This window comes from Tyto alba, unplaced genomic scaffold (assembly GCF_018691265.1).
Source record: "Tyto alba isolate M040663 unplaced genomic scaffold, T.alba_DEE_v4.0 Super-Scaffold_20, whole genome shotgun sequence".
Classification (NCBI taxonomy): domain Eukaryota; kingdom Metazoa; phylum Chordata; class Aves; order Strigiformes; family Tytonidae; genus Tyto; species Tyto alba.
The window spans coordinates 8,226,887-8,249,547 of record NW_024881283.1 but is presented as its reverse complement, the minus strand read 5'-3'; the positions used below and the strand labels follow the sequence as shown (position 1 = coordinate 8,249,547).

Below are 22,661 nucleotides of genomic sequence, written 5' to 3'. Positions count from 1 at the left end.
GAAATGCCATTCTGTTGATGTTTTCCCCAGGTATGGATTGAATTTGGACGTATCAAGTTGCCCCAGGGGTACCACCCCAATGACGTGGAGGAGGAGTGGGGCAAGCTCATCATAGAGATGCTGGAGCGCGAGAAGCTCCTGCGGCCGGCGGTGGAGAGGTGGGTGCTCTGCCCGCGGCAGGCAGAGTCCCCCTGCGGGGACATCCCCTGCTGCCCTGGCTGGAGGGATGTCCCAAAGCCTGCCTCTCATTCTCTGTCCTTCTCTCACCGCAGGCTGGAATTGCTGCTACAAATCGCTAACAAGATCCAGAATGGTGCTCTGAGCTGTGAAGAAAAACTCACTCTCGCAAAGAACACGCTGCAGGCAGTAAGTGTGTGGGGGGGTGTTATTTTCCCCCCTTGTAATATTTTTATTTATGGTTTTGTTTCCCTGCCTCTTCTTTTATGCCCATCTCTTCCCCCTTTTTTGCGTGGGGTGGTGGGTTCCCCTGGACAGCTTTCCTTTCTCTTCTGGCATTGAGCCTACCCCAGAGGGGCTGTGGGGGCGGTGGTGGATACCTGGTGATCTGTGACACGAGGACCCTGGGGACAGTGGGGCAGGGGACTGGCCTTGCCGTGCAGCAGGCTGCCTCTGGGGATGCAGCTGGCAAGGTCGGGCATCTGCAGAGGTGCTGGCTTGGAGGAGAACTGCAGTTTTGGGAAGGCTTGTTGTGTAATGAGGCTTAAAGCCCCCCAGATCTGCTTTATTTGTCTAGGAGACTGGTAGAAAGGACTCAGATACAGACTGTAGCTACCTGGGTAGGGAACAGGTTTCTGAAGAGGGGTTTTTTGTTTTGGGAGAAAGAGATTTAAGGGTCGGGAGCTAAAAATGGTTAAACCCAAGCAAGAAATGAGATGCACATTTAAGTGACTGTCCATGGGATTAAGCACAGGAGCCCATCTGTCACTAGATGCTTTCAGTTCATCTGTAGGAGCTTTTCTAAAAGGGATGTCCAGGGTGTGGTGTGAGTGCTGAACTCATGTTTTTCTGTTCAAGTCAAGCTTGTGGATCAAAAGGGGTTTTTTTTGGTCTTAAAGTTGATGCTGGGCTGCTATCGTGTTCTCTCTGCCCCCGTGCCAGGGCGGAGGGGGCCCAGCCCTCAGTCTCCTCTCTCTCGGTGCAGGACGCGGCTCACCTGGAGTCGGGCCAGCCGGTGCAGTACGAGTCCGACGTGGTCGTGTATCTGCAGGAGTGCGAGGGGCTCATCCGCCAGCTCCAGGTGGATGTGCAGATCCTTCGGGATGAGAACTACTACCAGTTGGAGGAGCTGGTGTTCAGGTGAGAGGGGCCACGTCCCAGATGGCTTGTGGGTGGAGGAACGTGGTCAGGGGCTGACAGACGGGGCTCCCCTGCTCTGTTGTGGGGAAGGAGGGAGTGTGCGTGCATCTTCTCATCTGTGCCTTGCTTGCTCCTCTAGGATCATGCGGCTGCAAGATGAGCTGGTGACGCTGCGGCTGGAATGCACTAACCTGTACAGAAAAGGCCATTTCTCCACCCTGGAGCTGGTGCCCCCTTCCACGCTGAGCACAACACAGCTGAAGGGCGAGTCCCTGACGAAAGGGCTGCACACCTCCTCCGCCTCCTGGTTCCGGAAGCCCATGACCAGGACAGAGCTGGTGGCCATCTCCTCTTCTGAAGATGAAGGCAGCCTCCGGTTTGTGTACGAGTTGCTGGCCTGGGTGGAGGAAATGCAGGTGAGTGCTGGCTCTCTGGCTCTGCCTCTGCTCACGCTGAGGTGGGAAGGTTGGAAGCTGGTCTGGGCTTTTTCCTGCCTTTGCCTGTGAATAACTGCTCTGGTGGTTCAAGGTTTCTGGAGAGCACAGACGCTTTTGTTTTGAGTTGGGTTTTCTCTCTTGTGATCCTGCTGAGCAGTGGGTATCAGAAGGTCCTTTCGAACTTGGAAGCAAATCTGCACTGATGCAGTCGGTCCCTTGGTCTTACGGGGCTGTGAAGCTTGTGTAGTCTGTCCCAGAAATCATTCAGTGTTGGAGCACTGGCTTAGGATCTTCTACCAGTACTGGTGTGGTGTTGGTTCCTTCGTGAGTGAGCTAGGAGGTCTCCTTGCCCTCATGTCCTTTTGAGATGTGCTCCTGCAGCTGAGGAGTGCTGATTTGGACCTCTTGGCCTGTTTCAGATGAGACTGGAGCGGGCAGAGTGGGGGACCGACCTACCGAGCGTGGAAACCCAGCTGGAGACCCAGCGGCACGTCCATACCAGCGTGGAGGACCTGGGCTCCAGCGTAAAGGAGGCCAGGATGTACGAGGTACGGTGGCGTGGGCTGGGTGACAGTGTGTGGCACAACGTGTATGCGAAGGTGAGGGCGTTGGGATTGGCTCTTGGGGGTAAAGATGCCTGGGGCAGAGGTATTTTTTTAAGGACAGAGCTTCTGAACTGACGCTAGGCTGGTGCAAGAGGCTGCTGCCCTGAGCCATCCTCTCCATCTCCTCTTGCTCACACAGAGCTGGGGAGAAAGATCTGGAGATGGGGCTTCAAGTGATGCCATCCTGTGTCAGGTAACAAAAGCATTTTTCATCCCTCAGGGTAAGATGTCTCAGAATTTCCGCGCGAGCTACACGGAGACGCTTGGCAAGCTGGAGACACAGTACTGCAAGCTGATGGTGAGTGGGCTTTGAGTGGGCTTCTAGCACTGTCCTGGGAGCGCAGGGTCCGTCCCTGCCACCCTGCTCCTGAGCATCCCGGCTCCACTGTCGGGGAGGGAGCAAGAAACCGGTCGCTTTCAGAGCAGGGAAGAGGAATCACGCTTCGTTTTGTGTTCAGGAAACCTCGAGCTTCCGGCTGAGACACCTCCAGAGCTTGCACGGGTTTGTGTCTCGGGCCACTGCTGAGCTCATCTGGCTGAATGAGAAGGAGGAGGAGGAACTGGCCTACGACTGGAGCGACAACAACCCCAACATTGCAGCCAAGAAAAACTACTTCTCGGTGAGTGACCCTGGGGCTGGGCTGCTGGGGTGGGTGCTCTCTTGGTTGTGCTGCTGCTGCCTTTGATCCACTGTGGGACCTTCAGCTACCAACAGACCTGAAGTCCCTGGAGGTTGGCTGCTCCCTCCCAAGTCACCGAGCTCGTAGCTCTTGAGTGCAGCTGGTGAAAGAGCTCTTCCTAGAGCAGAAAGTGCAAAAAAGTGTTATTCAATCGAGTTTCAATCTAAAAAGCATCAAAAGATGTCTTTTTAGTGGTATTTGGTACTAAAAGCATCTCTAACTAGCGGGGGAAAAAAAAAAGTCTGAGCTAAAGAGGAAAATTGATTCCTTTTTAAAGCAGTATAAATAAATTGCTGTCTTTCCACAATCACACTGTCTGGAACTGAAGGGATCCCCAGGCAGGTTTCCAGTATCCGTGTTACATCTGCCCCGTGTGTTTGGAGCACAGGAGGCGTCCCGGTGGGAATCGGCAGTGGTGCTCCCATAAGCCGTGCTGGTTTCCCTGGGATCCACTGGGATTTACTGCAGCACTTCCAGGCGGCGTGTTGTGTTAGTCAGACACGTGCTCCAAGTGCGGCTGCTTCCCGTCACTGAGATTTGGATTTTGCTTGTGTCCCTCCTGCAGGAGCTGACGACGGAGCTGGAAGAGAAGCAGGACATCTTCCGCTCCCTCCAAGACACAGCCGAGCTGCTGTCCCTGGAGAACCACCCAGCCAAGCAAACTGTAGAGGTGAGCGGGTGCATGGAGGAGCCGGGAGAAGCCCTGAGAATCAGGTGGCAGGAAATCTTCTCACCTGGGATTGGGAAACTTGCTCTCCCACCCCACGGTGCCCTTATGGGCAGCCAGGACTGAGAAAGTGTTTCATGGTGGCAGAAGGACATCAGTGCAGTGATAGAGCTGTTTTATTTTGGGGAGTGCAATGAGAAGCTCAAGGCCATTCCCAAATAATCCCCTTCTCAAATTAAGACGTGGATATGCCTGTACAGAGCATGAGTCTTTCCTGCGGCAAGGGGGATGGCCTCAGCTCCCCTGGTTTGCAGGAAAACCGTGGTGGTGAAGTGCAAGGACATGTTTCTCCCTGGTGTTTCTGGAGTGAGAGAAAGCAAACCCATGCCTGCCACAGCCCCCGGTATTGCTGGTCCAGGGTCTGCTGTCTCCTGCTCTTTGTGCCCGTGTCCAAACCCCCCCGGTTGCAGCCAGATCTTGCCCGTTTATGTACATCCCCCTGGCTATAGCTGTGTCCCTCCTGGCTGCTAAATGCTCATTATTCATCACCATTCGGTGCGTGTGTTTCTCAGGCCTACAGTGCTGCCGTGCAGACGCAGTGGCAGTGGATTAAGCAGCTCTGCTTGTGTGTGGAACAGCATGTGAAGGAAAACGCCGCCTATTTCCAGGTACTTGGGAGGGGCAGCCCAAATTTCCCTGGTCACCCTCAGCTGCATCCTTGCACGAGCTTCATACGCTGCTGCTCCCCGGGGGGAAGAGGGAAGGAGGGATTTGCAGCGCTCATGGGGGCTGCTTTCTCCTGAATCATCTCCTCCTCCTTAGCTGCTCTCTGGAGATGTCTCGCTAGGGCAAAAGGGATCAACTTCCACGTAGTCCTGGCCATCCACGCGGGATGCTCGCTGCCTTTGCAGCCCTAAGGGCAGAATAACACCAGGAGCTGTTGGTTGAGATGTTGGGGTGGTCCCTCGCCGCGCTGCGGGCTGCTCGGTGGACTCGTGTGGGTTTCCATGACCTGCCCCCTCACTCACCCACTCCCCGCCCCTATATTTGCCTTTGCAGTTCTTCAGCGATGCCCGGGAGTCGGAGACCTACCTGCGCAACCTGCAGGACTCCATCAAAAGGAAGTATTCTTGCGACCATAACACGAGCCTGACGCGGCTGGAGGACCTGCTGCAGGACTCCATGGTGGGTTCTCTGACACCCCCGCCGCCCTGGGCGGGTGACGGGTGGCCTTCTTGCTCCGGTCCTGCAACATTGCTTGGGGCACCTCTCGCTTCCCCGGGGAAAACTGGGCTCAGTTTGATTCCCACAGCGACGCGGTTTCGTGTCTCGTGGTTTGTTTCCCCAACCTCGGTCGATGCTCTGGGAGCTGCTGCATGTGTTTGTAGGTGGCCCGGGGTGGTGGGGGGAGTGGGGGGGTTGGTGTGTGTGTGTGTGTGCAGGCTGGGCACAACGCTGCCGGCGGCGGCCGGATCTCGGTCGTTACCACGACCGATGGGTCGCTTGTGTTTAGAGGCGCCGTCCCGGCGTCTTTCTGCATCCTCGGGGTGAAGAGCAGGCGGCGGGAGCTGTCTGTGCAAACTCAGAGCTTGACCTCTGAGCTGGTCCTTCCCCGTCGGTGCCCATCATGCCATCCCGGTCTGCGCCGAGCCGGTCGCGTTCCGCTGACAGAGCCGTTGCGCAGGGCCCGTAGGATGCTCCTGTTGCTGCTTTTGAGCTGGTGCTTGCTGGCAGCACAGTGGGATGTGGAGAAACGCTTGAGCTTTATCCAGACCAAATCCCACGTTAATCCACGGCGCCGTGGCGGTGGGGGGAGAGCCAGGGCAGCTCACGGGGACGGGGGCTCGGCAGCGCTGATCTCCGAACGCAGGGCCTGGCTTAGCTGCGGCGCAGCAGGGAGCAGACGATGGGCAATTGCGCTGTGATCTTCTTGTCCTAATTGACCTGAAAAAACAAAAAAACAAAACCAAAAACAAACAACAAAAAAAAACAAACCAAAACAAAACAAAAAAAAAAAAAACAAAAAAAAAACAAAAAAACAGCCTAAAACCAAAACCCAGGGAGCAAAGCGTCGAATGGTGTTGGAAACCAGGGACGGGGGAGGATTTGGGCTGTGGGTCAGCTGCTGAGCCGCTGGTGGAAGTGCCAGGAGGTGACATTTGAGTGTGTGGAGGCAAGAGGCTGCTTTGGGCTTGCTCTTAGTGCGCACCACCGACCTCCAGCGTGTCCCCGGTGAAGCTGGGATGCTGTTACTGGGTTTCGTGCTGGGTGCATCAGCGGGGCTAGGGCTCTCACCGTCTTCTCTGCTGGAGGCCTGGGGGCTCCCGTCGTCTCTGTCATGGTCTCGGGGTTGTCCTCCGGCCCTGCCAGGACGCGCAGAAGCCAGCCTGGCTCCTGGGGTCCATATTTGTGAGCCCAGTAACACCAGGAGTCTGGCAGGCGCCGTCTGGGGTGGGAGAGGCTCGTCCGGGCAGCCGGAGAGTGGCCACGATCTCAGGACCGGGGCAGCTGCCCCGAGCTCAGCTATATTACTCTTTCTTACCTAATAAGTTAAAGTTGTATTTCTTTCAATCATGCTCCCTGGGACAGGCACAGGTAGTTTATTTAATCATTTATTCTTTTCTTTTTCTTTTTTTACCATTAAGTTATCTTCCACTGTTGTTAGCACACTAACCAACCCCGAGAGTACCAAGCATGAGGGAGAACATTTTTCTGGGACCCTTTTTAAACTTTTGCAGCCAGAACGGGCTGAGCTGCCACTAATCACACGAGCTGCCAGTGTCGTGATCCGCACAAGTCTCCATCGGTGCTGGAGACTGTTCCAGGGGAGCTCTGCCACCAGTCCCCTGCGTTGTCCCATCACTGAACCCAGCAGGGACTCGTGGGAATCAATTACGCAGCATCTTCTTCCAACTGGCAAATTTCTACCCAAACCCAGAGACCTGTGCGATCACTCCACCACTAGCCCCTTCTCCTGAGATGTTTTATCCGCATAACTCATCATTTCACCATTCCAGCCATTGATTTAAACATGCCTTCATCCTTTGCTTTAGAAAAGGGAGCATGCTTCTGTGGTCTCGCCTCCAGACAACTAAATGTCCGCAGCTTTGGGCTAGAGCTTGTCCTGCTCTTGGCCCCTTAACACTTCCTGGGATTTTAATTTTGGTGTATGCCGTGTTCTCTTTTTTTCCCTTTTGAAAGAAAATGTTTTCTTGGCCAAGCAGCAAAAGAGCCAGAGGCGTGCATGCGACTTGGCAGGGCAGTGGGAGTTATCGGAGAGGTCCCACTCCGAGTTGAAGTCCGTTCTCCCTTCCATCCCATCTCCTAACCCCTCTTCCCATCCCGTTAGGGCAGCAGGATCCTCCCGATGTGTTTATTCAGCCCTTAAGACCCCAGTGTAGGTCTTGCAGGCCAGCGTTGGGGTGGGGGGTGCCGAGATGCCTGGGAGACACCTCCTCTCCCCTGCCTCGAGCAACCCCTCCTTCCTCCTTCTTTCTGCCAGGACGAGAAGGAGCAGCTCATTCAGTCGAAGAGCTCCGTCGCCAGCCTAGTGGGACGGTCCAAAACCATCGTTCAGCTCCGGCCCAGGAACCCAGAGCACCTTGTCAAGAGCACGATCCCCATCAAGGCTGTTTGTGACTATCGGCAGATCGAGGTGAGGGCTGGAAGGGTGTTGGTGTAACTTCGAAAGGGAAAGCAGGGAAGAGGCAGGGGAGCAACGCCCGTGATGGTTTAGGATGAGCTCCGTCGTGTCTGTCAAGGGAAAACAGGAATGGAGTGGGAACACAGAAGGAGGGAAATAGCATGGCTTTTTTTTTTCCTGGAGCAGATTTCCATGTCTCAGATTTATTCTGGGCAGGAACTAAAGTCCTTTTCCCCGAAGAGGATGGTTTTCATCAGCCTCAGCCAAATAAGCTCGTGGGTGGTAGCCAACTCCGTTTAACTTCCTTGTCCCTTCCTCTCCAGACATGAGTGTGCTGCACTGCTTGGCACTATACCAGGGTTTTGCTTGATTAAAATATATATATATATATATTTATGGGAGCAGGCTCGCCCCCAGGAGGGAAGCTGGCAGCGAGGGCAGGCGTGTGCAGCCCTGCTGCTGGTTTCTGATGGGCTGGGTGGTGTTGGTGCCGCTGCAGATCACCATCTGCAGGAACGACGAGTGTGTCCTGGAGGACAATTCCCAGAGGACCAAGTGGAAGGTGATCAGCCCCACAGGGAACGAGGCCATGGTGCCTTCTGTCTGCTTCCTGATCCCCCCGCCCAACAAAGAGGCCATCGAGATGGCCAGCAGGTAACTTACTGGTCTCTGCTGCGGGAGAGTCCCAGAAGTGCAATGGCAGGGAGATGGGGAGGGGGGTTGGTGGCATGGGAGGGGACAGATCTGGGGTGGGAATGGGAGAGGAGCTGGGGTGGAGGGACAGGAGCGGGTGGCACAACTGTTTTGGGGCGAGGGCAGGAATCCCTCATGGTTATGCAGCTGCAGCCTCCATCGCAGCAATTGCTATAGGAGCTTGCAAAAGAGAAAACGATGATGTGGGAGGAGGGATCCCTCCAGGTACAGCAGGAACAGCAGGAGCCTCACTCACTGCAGGCTGCCAGGTTGGGATCACTGGCTTGATGGGCTCGTGGATTAACAGGGACAGGGCTGAGTGTGCTGGGGAGACCCAGGACTGACGGATCCATTCCTTCCCCTTGCAGGATAGAACAGTTGTACCAGAAAGTGATGGCTCTCTGGCACCAGCTCCACATGAACACAAAGAGCCTCATCTCCTGGAACTACCTGCGGAAGGACATAACCCTGGTGCAAAGCTTCAGCATGGAAAAGGTACAGTAGGAACTTTTCTGCCTGCCGCTGGGGTTGTGTTGCTCACTGTCCGGGCTCCTTCGTGTGGCTGAGGAGGAAGGGAAGACCAGAGACTGCAAGGTCAGGGATGTCAAGGGTCTTTGCATCGTGAACAGTGGGAAAACCTGAGCGTGGAGTTTCTGTGCAAAATGATTGCAGTTTTTCCCAGTAAAAATTGCTTAAGAGATTGTGGTTTTAGTGTTTCGTTAGGGAGTGAGCAAGGCTGGAGGGAGGCATGAGGCTGATACAGAGGAGCTTGCCTTTTCTCCTCTAGAAAGAAAATACTCACTTGGCAAGCAAAGGTGATTAAGCTGGGGAGGGTGGCTTCAGGTGATGCGTGGGAAGTTGTTCCCGGTGGTTAGATGTGCTGCTTTTCCCCCTGCAGCTCAGATCCTTAGCCCAAGGGGAGTGCCAGCAAGCCATGAAGAGCCTGCAGGCACACTACGAGGACTTCCTGCAGGACAGCCGGGACTCGGAGCTCTTCTCGGTGTCGGAGCGGCTGCGCCTGGAGGAGGAAGTGGAGGCTTCCAAGGAACACATCCGGCAGCTGCTGGAGTCCATGGAGAACGGTGAGCTTCAAAGGGCTGATGGATTAACCAGGAGCTGCGGGGACTCATAAACAAAGGATTTATGGGACGGCTTCATTTTTGTGTTTTGTTTTTTTTTTTTTTTTTTTTCTGAGCTGGCTAGTTGATGGTGTGAGCAGCTGCTCTCCTTATTTCTCCATTCATTCAAGTGTTCGGCTTTTGTCCAGCAATGTTCCTGCAGAGAGGGCTTGGCTCTGTAGCTTCGGCTTAACTGCTGGGTCCTCTTGCCCTAATATTGTTGGAGACGGGCTTAGTCGTTGGGATGCATTCTGAGCAAGGAGTTCTTCCTGCATTTAATCTTTAAGAAAATATATGTGACAGTGACACGCGTGGCACAGCAGCACTGTGAGTCCCACTAAGACTGAGGACTCCAGCTTCATCATGCACGGTGCCCTGTGGCTGGACTCATTCTCAGCTGCCTTTGAATGAGATGGTTTGATTAACTTGATTTCCATCTGAGCAGAGACTCTGGTGTCCCGGTGTCAGTGTGATGCTGCGCTCGGCTCCGGGGCTCCCACAGGTCCCATTTGGGGCAGATTCCAGGCAGGGTTGTTTGAGCTGCTGTTTTGGTTTGTCTGTGACTTGCAGAAGACAAAGATGAGACCGTTGCCAGGACGTATCTCTCTGAGCTCAAGAATATCCGTCTGCGCCTGGAGGAGTGTGAGCAGAGGCTAGTGAGCCGAATCCAGGCCCCGAGCAGCGCCCGAGCAGACGGCGACACTATCCAGGAAAACACCATCCGCATCGCAGAGCAGGAGGTCAGTCCTGCTGCTGTGAGACATGGAGGGAAGGGAGGTGGTGGCCACTGGTCTTTAGCATGTGCCAAAACCAGCTTCAGCTTCTCGGGGGTGACTGTGTGGGTGATGGGTGCGTGGCTATGTGGGGTTTGAGGGGATCCTGTTGCACAGAAGGTCGCAGGAAACTTCTCCAGTGGGCTCCCTGCTTCATTTCATACCATCTCCTTTGCCAGCGGCGATCCTGCTTTTTCTCTGCCTGCTTGGGCTCTCCTTTCATGTTCTTTCCCTTCCTCCCACAGCGCATGCAGGAGGATCTGCAGCGGCTGCAATCGGACCTGCGGTTTGTCTCCGAGAGATGCTACAGCTTCCTCAACAAGGCGCCCGCGGGGTCCAGCACGCCCCACTTGCGTTCTGAACTTGACTTAGTGGTGAACAAGATGGACCAGATGTATGGGCTGTCTTCCATCTACCTGGACAAGTGAGTTGGGACACGCCTCTGTTCCCAAATATCTTTTTGAACCTGCCCAATTCTGCTAAAGACCTTTCTTCTGGCCCTCTCCCACACCTCGCACCGGACCGTAACTGAGCTCCACCCCTCTGCGGCGTACGGCGCAAACAGCTTCGCTAACAAGAGGATCTCTGCCAAATTTTAGACGTCATTGTGCTGCCTCTGTTTGATTTGCCAGGTTGAAGACGGTTGATGTTATCATTCGTAACACGCAAGGAGCAGAATCTCTGGTCAAAGGGTATGAGGTTAAGCTGAGCCAAGAGGAGGCAGTCCCCGCTGACCTGGCAGCTATTCAGTTTCACAGAAAAGCGTTACAGGTTGGTGCTTTTCACTTCTCAAGGTGGGCCGGCAGAAACCAGCCAGTGCTTTCATGTTTGTCAAGCAGGCTTCTTCTCCTTCTCTGCTGAATTTGTATTGTATGCCATTTTTCTTGCCTTGATATAACTTCCGGGAGCATTTTGTGCTGCTTGTGTGATCCCTTATTGCTTTGTAAAGGAAAACGAGCTGCTATGGCTTGTGCAGTCTCTTGTAGGGCACGTGATGGCACATGGGAGCATCTTGGCAGCTTCATGTCCTGTTGCTGTAGGACAGGGGCTGAACTAATTTGACTTGCTCCACACTGAGAACAAGGTCCCCTCCATTTTGCTCCTCCTCTAATGAGCCAGTTCTTTGCAGGTTAAAGAGAGTGGGAAGATAAATCCCTTCTCAGGCTTGTCAGCTCTGGGCGGAGGGGCATCTCTACCTTAATGTGCCTTTTGCCTTCCACGACGTCGAACTGGTGCTGTCTCTTGCTGATTTTGCAGCAATGGCTCGGGGAAGTGAAGGACAAGAGCTCTGTCTTCTCCACGTTGGAGGAGGAGATGGCGAAGGCGAAGGCAGTAGGAGAGCAGCTGTACCGGCTGAGACAAGAGCGCAGCATCGACCTCGAGCGCTATCAGGAGAAGGGAAGCCAGCTGTGGGATCGCTGGCAGCGAGTCTGCGCCCAGATTGAGACCCGGTGAGAAACATCCTGCCTCCTGTCGCAGATTTACTTTCATGCTTCAGCTGGGGGCCTGGGCCAGGCTTATTAGCAGGGACATTTTTCCAGGTGGGATTCCCGCTGGTGGCTGGGATATCCCTACGGTGGCATTTCAGCCTCCTCTTCCTTGTCTTGGTTCTTCTCTCAGCCACGCGGAGCTGGAGAGCATCCAGGAGGTGCTGAGTGATTACCGGCAGTGCCACAGCGCCCTAATCCAGTGGATCGAGGAGATCACGGTCCAGCAGGACCTGATGAAGCCTGGGCAGGCGGAGGACAGCCGGGTGCTGTCGGAGCAGCTGAGCCAGCAAACGGTAAGGCAGGACCTCGTGAAGTCTCGGTAGCGCAGTTGCTGCAGTGACCGTGTCGCTGCTTTTCTTCTTACAAAATCTGTTCATCTGCGAGCTTGAAAAGATGAAACGCAGTGGGGAGGAGGCTGCAGGCCCGAGCTGGGTGTCTAGGAAGCGGAGAAACCCTGCATGGCTTGACGTGGAGATGAGGCCTTGCATAAAAAATTGAAGAGGATAAAGACTTTACCCAAAAGGGGAGGGATGGGGACTGAAATTCAGCTCACAGCAGCTGTCCTGACAACCATTTTTGCTTTGAATTTTGTTGAAGGCTTTGGCTGCAGAAATCGAGAAAAACCAAGCCAAACTGGACCAGTGTCAGAAATTCTCTCAGCAATACTCAGCTGCTGTCAAGGTACGGGTCCCCTCCCGCGCCCAGATACGTCTGGCTGGGCAGAAATGGCCCCAGCACAGTTTCCACTTGCATGCTCCATGCCTCCCCACCCCTGGTTGCGTTTGCAGGACTACGAGCTGCAGCTCATGACGTACAGGGCGTTTGTGGAGTCGCAGCAGAAGTCTCCCATGAAGCGCCGGCGCATGCTCTCGTCCTCGGATGCCATCACACAGGAGGTAGGAGCACGGCCACCCGCCCGACTTTGGGAGGGAGAAATTATGACTTGGGGGTGGTTCTTTGACACTGACCAAACCGCCGAGCAGCCTCTGTGAAATGAGCTCCTTTCTGCTGAGCTCTCTTGTATAAATAAAGTTTCCACCCTCGCTGTTTTTTCCAATAGCCAGAGAGGATGGCTTAGTGCTCTAAGCACCAGGTATGAAATACCTAGACACTCCTGGGAACCCCTGGGTCAAATCCAGCAGGGCTGGCTCAGCCCTTCAGCCTTGCGAGGTAAATAACCAGAGCACCACGCAGCGTTAACTGTGTGTGGATCTTTGGGATGAGACCTTTAGGGACCCGAGGTCCAGTCTGCTCTGGGTGGATATCCCGGTAGCCCTCTTGTAAGAGCTGAACGTCCGTCCCGGTGTCCGTGACCGGAGTCTCCCCTTCGCTCCGGTGTTGTGCAGCATGCCGTGCGTGGCCACAACCCTCCCCGTCAGACTTGCTGCATCTCATTGATGCCGTTACGGGGTCTGCGAGGTGCCCGGGGGGCTTCCCAAGCGAGAGGTGGTGCATCCGTGTCGTGTACTGTAAAGTACGTCGCTCCGGATCCGCTGGCCGGGACTGATGCGCCCCGTTTCCCCCTCTCCCCCCTGCACAGTTCATGGATTTGCGGACTCGCTATACAGCTCTGGTGACATTAACCACGCAGCATGTGAAGTACATCAGCGATGCTCTCCGGCGGCTGGAGGAGGAGGAGGTAAGGGTGTTGTACAGAACTGAACCCTATTCCAAACGTGCAGGCTCATTTCCTAGCACCCCCAAGGGTGCTGCTCCATGTTGAGGTTACATCTCAGGCTCTGCTCCCGAGCCTTTGGAAGTCCGGGACCCCTTTGACGTGGGGATCTTCCTCCCTCCTCTGTTTGCAGAAAGTAGTGGAGGAGGAGAAGCAGGAGCATGTGGACAAGGTGAAGGAACTCCTGGGCTGGGCCCTGGGCTTGAAGCAGAGTGTGCAAGGCAGGACGGCTGCTGCTGGGAGCAGAGAGCTGGGTGACATCGAGAAATCCATCTCAGAGCAGCAGGTAAACTGGGGGGCAACCATCAGACAGTTTGTTTAACTTTCGCTCTTTTTCCACAGCTGAATTAAGCTGCTTTTTTTTTTTTTTTTTTTTTTTCTTTTTAACAGGCCCTGAATGAGGAACTGGCTGCGAAGAAGGAGCAGGTCTCTGAGGCCATCAAGACTTCACAAATCTTCCTGGCAAAACACAGCCACAAGTGAGTGTGGCCTGAGGGGACAGGCAGGGACAGCAGCGAGGGGAGATGAGATACCTTAGAGCTGGCACTGGTGGGCTGGCATCCCTGGCGTCCAGTGCCTGACTCCCATTAAAAACCATGATGAGCTGCACGTGACAGTTGTCTTCTTTCTTATCTGCAACAAGAGCTATGAAATATGCAACTCCTTTATGCTGTTGGGACGATATTAATCCCCTTTAGTCGTGATCCAACCCTGTATTTTTGGGGATGTCATCATTACAATGCAGGTCAGCCTTTGCTGAACACAATTACCCTTGCTGGTTTTAGCTGAGTAGGGCAGTGGGACAGGGGACTTGTGGTGGGTTTGGCTTTTTCATTCACCAGAAGGACGTGTTAGTCCTGCAGAGCTGAGGGCTGGTTTGTGCAGTTCCCTTGAGCGATTCGCCCTTCCCCTTGCAGGCTTTCCCATCCAGAGAAGGAACAGATTTCCGCTCAGATTGGTGCCCTCAAGGAGACCTACCAGGCACTCTGCAGCGACTCCACGGAGCAGCTCCAGCAGCTCCAGAGCCAGCTGGCCCAGGAGACAGAGCACAAGGTACTGGTCCCCTCTCAGAACCGCGGCTGCGTGGACACAGGGCACGCCTCAGGGTGTCTGAAAGGTTTTGCTTGGTTGCGTGTCTCATGGCTACCAGCCACTCATGGCCCGTTGACTTTCTTACTTGCACGTGGTTGCCCTCCCTTCTCTTCTGTCCACGCGTCACCCGAAGCATCCAGGCTGGGGTGGCCCCTGGAGGCCAAGCAGGAGCCGTTTACCTGCTGCCTTCCAGATCAATTTGGGGGAGTTGTCCTTTGCAGTGGTTTTCATCAGAGCTCTGCCCTGTGCGCGAGGGTTGGCTTGTTCATGCTCGGCGGGCAAGGACGTAGGTGAACCTCTGTCCTGGAAACGATCCCCTTTAGCAAACCTGTGTCCTCTGAGGAATGTCCTCTCAGTGCTTTAACCCCAGAGGGCTCCATCTCGCAGGCTGCCTGCGTGCAGGAGACACAAGAAGGTGGGGTTTTTTGCAGAAGGGCATTTGCCCGAGCGGTATCGTGTGTCTCCGGGTCTGGCGAGAGTTTTGGCTCGGCTGTGGCTGAATGAAGTTGCTCTCCCCAGTGGAAGGCGGCGGCATCATCCAGGCCCTCAGCTGACCTGGGAGACCTTCACGACCCGTAGCTGGACCCATTCCCTGTTCACATCCACCAGTGCTCCCATCAGTCCCCGTCCTCGTGTCGCTGGGTAGGGAGGGCTGAAAGCGCATCCTTATTGCCTGTTACGAGCTGTCTGCGGTCATTCACAGATATGCGTGTACGTGTTATATAAGTGTATATACATGTGTCGATGGATATATTTATGTGTTTGCTTGCTGGCTCCCTGTACTCTGAAGCAACAGCCCGCCAGATCTGGACGCGGGACGCAGGGTTTGGCTGTTGGGTCCGTGAGTGAAGCCCTGTTCGAGCTGCTCACGGGAAGAGGGCGACGGGGCTGCTTGTTTGAAATCTGTCCAGCTTTCACGTAAACACGCAGCGTTTCTCTCCAAGTTGGACTTCATAGCACACTTCAGGTGTCTCAGTGCAGTGAACACTTTCTCATGCAAGCCCTTTAGCCCTCGTGCTGACAGCAAAAAGCTTACGGTGAGCAAACCGACTTCTTAGTTGCCGCTAAGCCGTCACGGCTCTGATGCTTCTGCTGCTGCTGTCAGGAGAGCAGCTGAGAGCAGCCTGCCTGTGGAAAGGATGATTTTTCCTTTCCCTTTTCCTCCTTCCCGGGCAGGAAAATAACTTCATAGCAAAAGCCTACTCCAGGGCTTGCCAGGCTGTTTTTGTACAGCGTGAGCGCGCTTCGTGGCTCAGGCTAGAACAGTTTTCACTCACGCTCTCGATGAAGCCCAGGAAACAAAACGAGAGATGGCAGTGGGGCTTCACCGTAGATCCCCGTCTACGAGATGATTCCTGCAGCTCTTTTGCGGTGCAGTTGCTTCACTGTAGAGGGAGCATGAGGAACTCTTTAACATTTGCTTGCTGGAAACATCCAACTGTCAGAGAGAAGTTATAAAAGACAAAAAATGCCAAGCAGAACGCGCTAAATTGAGCATGATGTGTCCCTGTACAGTTTGTGTTTCATGTCAACTGTTTTTAAGATTAACTGACATCCTTGCTTACAAGTTTAACTAACCCTCCGGGATTTAAACAAACAAAACACACAAAGTGAAAGAGGACGACCTGTGTGTGGGGTTCTTTTTGCAAACAAAACAGTCGCATGCTGGACGCTAACACCAAGCTTTACACTGTGTGTGATACGGCTGAACTGCTCCATAAGGCTCTGTCTTTAACTGCTCAAGGCACACCCTGCAACTCGGGTAAGTAAAAGCCTTTTACTCCCCTCCCTCCCATCTCCTTTTTTATCTTTCTCTTTCCCCCCCCCTCCTCTTCTCTGTCTTTCCATGGCTTGTTCATCTCCGAATGTGCATGTCAGAGTCTGGTGATGATGGTGGAGAGTTGTGGTTTTTCCAGCACGTTCACCCTGTCTCCACAGCAGAAGGCAGTTGGGGGGGGATCTGCAAACCAACGTGGTGCAGGCTGCATCCTCTGCTGCGCCGTAACCGAGCTGTGCTGCAGCTACAACATACCCCCAGCCACCTCTGCTGTTAGACTCGCCGATGAAAAAAAATCTGGGGGATGCAGAAGGAATTCATTCCACAATCTAGATTCTGTCCTCCCTGTCCCCACAAAAATCTTTTAGTGCTTGTGCCAACCTTACATCCAACCAGTGGGACTGGGAGAAACCCAAATGTCCGCAGAGCCATTACTCTTTATCACCTTAATTATTACACTGCCTTTGGGGATAGCAGCAAGGAGAGAAAAGCCCCTCCAGAAACACCAAAGTAGATGGTCTGTTCCCGGTCTCTCACTCTTTCCATGCTGGGACCTCCAGCTTCTTCTGTCCCCCCCCCCTTGCCCTGTCTGAAGAGCATGGCTACTTCGAGGTGCCGGAGCCGGGCTGAGCGGGTGCCGGTGGTCGTGCTGGGGGAGCTGCCCTGCACGCAGCGCTCCTGCCCTCGCGCACGGCCGCTCTGTGTGGCTGGGGAGCTGCTCCGTAGTTTGGGGGGGGTGGTTTGTGGTGTTCCCCAGCCTGGCACTTGAGATCTGCTTGGGGAATTGCAGGATTTAAAGCATGGCAGGAGTCAGCGTGGAAGCTGTGCTGGGAGAGAGTCCTAGATACCCTGAAGGGGACATCTTTGGGGTTTTTTTTTGCCTCTCGGAGTACACAGTGGGATTTGTGTTGTCTTTACTTTTTAAAACTGGAGTTGTTGAATGGCTTTGGTGTGCTTGTTGGTCTCCTTCCCTCTGTTTCTCCATGGAGCATTAGGAGCACTTCTGGGTTTTGCTGCTTGCCGCTTCGCTGCGTGGCAGTTGGTGGATGTTGGAAGCATCTCAGTGCTGCCCTGGGTGATGGACTAGATGAGCATTAAAACTTGCTGGCAATGTGCGAGCTAGCAAGTGCACCAATCTGCGTGCTGTGATGCCTTTGGAGATGCATTTCAAACACTTTGGGACTCCTTTCTAGCCTGTTTAGGGTTTTAAACTTTTTTTTGGAAACTGAGACCTCCCTGGAACTCATGCAATCTGAGTGCTGGAAATGCTTGATTTTGATTTAATTCTTTTCCTTCTCTTTCTGTTCTAGGGCAGCGAAGCAGTGGCAGGAGTGATCGATCTTGGCACAGTAGAAATATTCCCTGTCTTTGGTGCCATGCAGAGAGGCCTTATAGATCAGGACACTGGTCTTGTCCTTTTGGAGGCCCAGGTTATCACATCTGACTTAGTTGTTCCAGAAACCAGTGAGAAACTCTCCTTGGAGAAAGCTCTGGCAAGAAACATCATCGATCTCAGGACGTTTCAGGTGCTGCAGGAATTGAAGGATGCTCTCCACCGAGTGGAAGACGTCAGATGTGAAGGGAGGCAGCTCCTACCTGTCGTTGCTGCGATAGAAGAGGGGAGGATCAGTGAGAGCACTGGGCTAAAGATTCTTGAAGCTGAGCTCGTCACTGGGGGCTTTAAGGTCCATCAGGGCAGAATCAGCATGGAGACAGCGGTGCAAGAAAAGCTCCTTACCCCTCAGCTTTATTCCAGACTTCTGTCTCACCTAGAGAGTGGCAAGGATTTGATTGACCCCAACACTGCTGAAAAAATCAGCCTGCCCGAGCTCATGCACCGATGCATCATCCACCAAGAGACTGGGCTGAGGCTGCTCCCAGTCAAGCAGCTGGCGGGTGGGATGGTGAGCTTGAAATCAGGCAGAAAAGTCAGCATCTTCCGTGCTGTCCAGGAAGGGCTGATAGACAGGCAGGTGACAGTCAGGTTGCTGGAAGCCCACCTCTTTGCTGGTGGCATTGTTGACCCCAGGACAGGGCACAGGCTGACTGTGGACGAAGCTGTGAGACATAATTTAATTGACCAGGATTTGGCATGCACACTTCTTATCCGGCAGCTTCAGACAGGTGGCATCATCGATACCGTCACGGGGGAGAGACTGACAATTGATGAAGCTGTAAGGAAGGAGTTGGTAGCACCAAGGATTGCACTGGTGGTCCTGGAATCCCTGTGGTCCTTCATGGGGCTCCTGTGGCCAGAGACAGGGGAAATCGTCCCAGTTGCAGATGCTTTAGAGCAAGGAATCCTGTCTACAGAGTTGGTTTACAAGATTCTCAGCAAAAGGCAACTCATTAAGGCTGTCTTTATACCAGAAACCACTGAGGTGCTGTCCTGGAAGAAAGCTGTTGAACATGGCGTCTTGGAGAAAGACGTGGCAAAGAAGCTGAAATCAACAGTCATACCTGATGTCATGGCCAGCGTGCGGCTCGCTGGCTCTCCAAGCAGAAGCAGGCATGGCCAGAGCGCTGGAAGGAGTCCCGCAGGTCACAAAGAGCCAAGTGACCCTCTGCTAAGCAGTGATGACGAAAGGCTGATGTTCCACTTGATGACCCACAGCTACATCAACATCCATGATGGCCAGAAGCTGCTCTTAGTGGACGGCGAGTTGAACAATCTCACTAAAGCCCTCATCCAAACGCAGGAAAATGGGTCCTGTGCGCACATGTTGCAAGCTAGTGAAGTCTTGGAGGAGACAAAGGCAAATGCAGCTCTTGAAAGAGAGCCTTGCAATGGCTTGGCTTTGCAGCAGCTTGAGTTTCAGTTTGCTCCTTCAAAAGAACAAAATGGAAAGGTCCCGCCACCCAGAACCGCTTTGGAGAACGGGGAGGTGGTGATGAGACCTGAAAGCCTCCTGTTGGAGGATGTGGAAGATACCCTACCTGTGGAAGAGCAGAAGCAGATTTATATTGAACAGGCCACCATCAAGGGTGAAACCGATGCTGAATTTGGAAGAGAGCAAGTAGTTTCTACAAGCAAGGACAAACATCAGGCAAAATTATCGATGCCAGGACATCCCGGTGACCTTGCTGGTGGATTCAAAGAAACAGAGGAAATGAGGGTTGAGGCAGAAGAAGAGTCCAAGCCTATAGTAGATGGAGTGGAAAGTATTGAAGATCAGGAGAGGGCATCGAAAAGTGGGACAGTTGTTGTGAAAAGTGAAATCTGCATGTCCGTGGATGTTTCAGAAAGTAGAGATAGGCTGGAAATCACGGCAGAGAGGTCTCAGGGTGTGGAGGAACCCAAACTAGAGGCAGAAGATGTCAGAGAGATTTATTTGCTAAACGAGGAAACAATTGAGAATGACATGCTGGGAGGAGAGGAGGTTGTGCTCCCTAAAACTGGAGAGGCAGAGCAAAAAGAAAGACAAAGTGAAAACATTGAAAGTGTATTGGAAGTGCAAGAAGGAGAAGGGGAAAAAATATTAGATGATGAAATTATTGATGAAACATCCCTGCCAGCCCTTGCAGAGCAGGAAGCAAAGGACACTTTGGAAATGCTGTTGATGCAGCTCCGAAGTGGCGGCATAATCCATGAGCAGACAGGGAAGACTCTTCTTCTAAATGAAGCAGTAGCCTGTGGAGTGGTACCCAGCCACACAGCTGTGAAACTAATGGAGAAAATGAAGATGTTTAGTGGCTTCTTTGACTCTCACACATGTGAATCATTAACCACTGAGGATGTCATTGAAGAAGGTCTGATGGATGAGAACCTTCTCCAGAAGGTACTGGCATCTGACAAAGCGATAAGTGGCGTTCTTGACCCAGGCAATAACTTTGTCTACTCTATCAAGGATGCTGCTGCCGTTGGCCTTCTGGACAAGGAAACGGCAATGAGGATCTTGGAAGGGCAAGTGGTTACTGGAGGGATCGTTGACTTGAAACGTGGCAAAAAAGTATCAGTCACTTTGGCTTCAAATCTGGGCCTCATAGAGCCAACAAGTCAGAAAGAGCTGGTCAAGCTGGAGAAGGCTTCCAAGGGGAAAGGCACTGATGCAGTGACCAGACAGAAGCTCATTAGCTTCCAGGCTGAGACCAGTGGAATTGTGGATCCTAAAACCAGGCAGCTTTTGACTGTTGCACAGTCTGTTGAAAAAGGGCTCCTGAAAAAGGAAAATGCTTTTCAGCTCTTGACCAAGCAGGTTGCTGATGGAGGAATCATCCATCATGTGTCTGGCATGAGGCTTTCTGTAAACGATGCAATGAAACATGGTTTGATCAACCAAGATTTATGTAATGAACTCAGGAAAGCTGAAAGTGTGTGCCTGCAGGACTATGTTCATCCAGTTACAAAGGAGAAACTGTCCTTGCCTCAGGCAGTATCGTTAGGTCTCATTAGTCCAGACTTTCAGAGGAAAGTGCAAGAAATCCAGGCTGGGAGTGGAAGCATTTTTGATCCTGCTTCTGGCCAGAGACTGGCTCTCTGTCAAGCGGTAAAGAAAGGCTTGCTGACCGAGGAGGTTATGGAGAAAGTCCTGTCATCTTCAGAAATGAAAGAAGGAATTGTAGATCCTGAGACCTGCATGATCGTCCCCTATTCGGAGTTCGTCAAGAAGTGTAAAATTGACATTGAATCTGGCCAGAGGTATCTGGAGGTCCATCCCTTCAGAGCCGTCCGGGATGAGGTGACGGGGAAGAAGCTCACGTGTGCCGAGGCAGTGAGGCAGGGGAAGGTGGACCCTCTGCCCACTCTGCGGTTGCTGCAGGCTCAGGTAGACGGCGGGGGGGTCGTCGAGGGTACTGTCAGCAAGAGGCTGTCCCTGAGGGCTGCTGTGGTGCAAGGGCTGCTGGATGAGGACATGGCCAAAGTCATCGCCGCCAACCAGGTGAGGACCGGGGGAATTGTTGATGCTAGCAGCGGGAAAAGATTGGCTTTAAAGGAAGCTGTTGAAAAAGAACTGATTAGCCAAAAGTTAGCTGCCACTCTTCAGGAGGCACAAATATCCGAAGACAAATATGGTTCTGGGGTCTGGAAAGTAGATAAACCCCACCTTTCCCAGGAAAAAATGGAAAAATTGTCTCTCAAAGAGGAAGATGTTGTCATCTCTACCAGTGCTGCTAAGAAGTCTGATGGTGCTGAGCACAAAGCTGGACCTGAAGTCGTGAGCTATGACATGGCTGGAGGTGCAGCCTCCGCCACCGAGAGATCCCCAATGAGACCGACAGAAGGAAAATCAAAACCTCAAGAAACTTCAGAGGACGGTGTAATGCATCAGCCCCCCAAAATGGTTGAACTGACTCCAGAACACCCATCAGCATTAGGTACAGTGTCTCTCCCCGAAGAGGCGGTGGCAGTGAGGGCTGTGGAAGAAGGGACTGCAAGAATCAGCTTCCAAGTGAGAGCAGCATGGGGGAAGGAATTGAGGAGGGAAGAAGTAGATCGGGGGACGGAGAAAGTGGCAGGATTGGGATTGGCAAAAGAGCAATTGTCCCTGGACACGGAGATGCTTCACCGTGTGGAGGACAGCGTGGAGAGGAGGAGGAGGAGAAGAGAGTTTGTAAGTGCAGAGGGAGTCGTGGCAGGTGAAGAAGGTGCAGTGGTGGCTTCTGAGCAGGGAGGGCGAGCGGGCAGCCTGGACGGGGTAACACCAGCAGCCCTGAGGGCTTCTGTTACTGTGGGTCAAGGGAAGGGAGAGACGGGTCCTACAGAGTCTGGAGAACCCCCTGAGATTGGCATCCCTGCAAAGCCTGCAGGACACAAGCTTGCAGATAAAAAAACTGTCAAGCTCATAAAAGGAGAAACCCAGAGACTGGGTGCAGAAGGTCCAGTTGGTCAAGAAAAAACAAGTGAAACTGAGCTAAAGCCTACCCAAAAACAGAAAAGCAAGAAAAAGAAAGCAAAGCAGACTGGTATCCCAGGAGACAGCGCTCAGCCGGAGAAATTTTCTGTGGAAGAGCAGTCCCTTCATTTTCTGATTTCCAGAGAAATTCCAGGGGAGGAGGAGGAGGGCTTCAGCTCAAGCACACCAGAACCAAAACATGAAACCACCACCAGGATTACTGCTGGGTTGGCAAGAGACGCAGACAAGCACGTGGGGAGCAGCAGGGATGAAAAAGGAAAGAAAGCAATTTCTGAGAAAGATAAAGGCAACCTCACTGGGGGTCAGGTGTTCCCTGTTCCCCCAGGACGAGGGGAAGCTCAAGAGGTGATGAAAGGTGGGATTAGAAATGGTCACGATTCCTTGGTAGCATCAAATCTGGAGGAGGAGATGAGCCAGAAAGTCACCAAGGTGGAAACCATCAGTGATGTGTCCATTGCAACCCCTGCAGCAGATGAACTGCCTGATGAATTAATTATCAGAGAGGAACCCAGAGAAGTTCAGGAAACCTCTGCAGTCGTTGAGCTTGGAGAAGAGACACGGGAAAATCAAACAGTGGAGATCAGCACAGGCCAAGGAGGTGCCCCTGTTCCCCAAAAATCCCAAGTAGAAACACCCCAGGAGAGGACCAGGCAGCCGGGTCCTGGCGATCGGGGCTTGCTCTTACCTGTGATAGTGGAGGGGGAGCTGCTGGAAACCTCAAGGGAATCCACAAGACCAGCCCAGGTAAATTGATGCTTTTGCTATTTTGACTTTTATTTTTATGAGCTATTTGTGTGTGTTTGATGTTAAATCTGTCCAAGATCCTCAGCACAGAGGAC

At 53.2% G+C, this 22,661-nt stretch overlaps 1 protein-coding gene across 30 annotated transcripts in view; it reads left to right on the top strand.

The window, feature by feature from the left end:
- Window positions 1-22,661, top strand: part of MACF1 (microtubule actin crosslinking factor 1) — a 146,759-nt gene that overhangs the window by 50,859 nt on the left and 73,239 nt on the right. For 18 of the 30 annotated variants that reach the window (XM_042793744.1, XM_042793747.1, XM_042793748.1 and 15 more), the window contains 27 exons: window positions 31-158; window positions 273-366; window positions 1,163-1,317; window positions 1,457-1,733; window positions 2,174-2,302; window positions 2,580-2,657; window positions 2,818-2,979; window positions 3,605-3,709; window positions 4,279-4,374; window positions 4,766-4,891; window positions 6,296-6,301; window positions 7,209-7,361; window positions 7,849-8,003; window positions 8,411-8,537; window positions 8,941-9,124; window positions 9,731-9,900; window positions 10,179-10,357; window positions 10,566-10,704; window positions 11,191-11,384; window positions 11,554-11,716; window positions 12,021-12,104; window positions 12,212-12,319; window positions 12,964-13,062; window positions 13,232-13,384; window positions 13,489-13,577; window positions 14,016-14,151; window positions 17,278-22,566. In XM_042793744.1, coding sequence (XP_042649678.1) covers window positions 31-158; window positions 273-366; window positions 1,163-1,317; window positions 1,457-1,733; window positions 2,174-2,302; window positions 2,580-2,657; window positions 2,818-2,979; window positions 3,605-3,709; window positions 4,279-4,374; window positions 4,766-4,891; window positions 6,296-6,301; window positions 7,209-7,361; window positions 7,849-8,003; window positions 8,411-8,537; window positions 8,941-9,124; window positions 9,731-9,900; window positions 10,179-10,357; window positions 10,566-10,704; window positions 11,191-11,384; window positions 11,554-11,716; window positions 12,021-12,104; window positions 12,212-12,319; window positions 12,964-13,062; window positions 13,232-13,384; window positions 13,489-13,577; window positions 14,016-14,151; window positions 17,278-22,566 — 8,778 coding nt within the window. The remainder of the gene's footprint in view (window positions 1-30; window positions 159-272; window positions 367-1,162; window positions 1,318-1,456; window positions 1,734-2,173; window positions 2,303-2,579; window positions 2,658-2,817; window positions 2,980-3,604; window positions 3,710-4,278; window positions 4,375-4,765; window positions 4,892-6,295; window positions 6,302-7,208; window positions 7,362-7,848; window positions 8,004-8,410; window positions 8,538-8,940; window positions 9,125-9,730; window positions 9,901-10,178; window positions 10,358-10,565; window positions 10,705-11,190; window positions 11,385-11,553; window positions 11,717-12,020; window positions 12,105-12,211; window positions 12,320-12,963; window positions 13,063-13,231; window positions 13,385-13,488; window positions 13,578-14,015; window positions 14,152-17,277; window positions 22,567-22,661) is intronic. The other 12 variants (XM_042793755.1, XM_042793757.1, XM_042793753.1 and 9 more) reach the window with 3 other exon arrangements.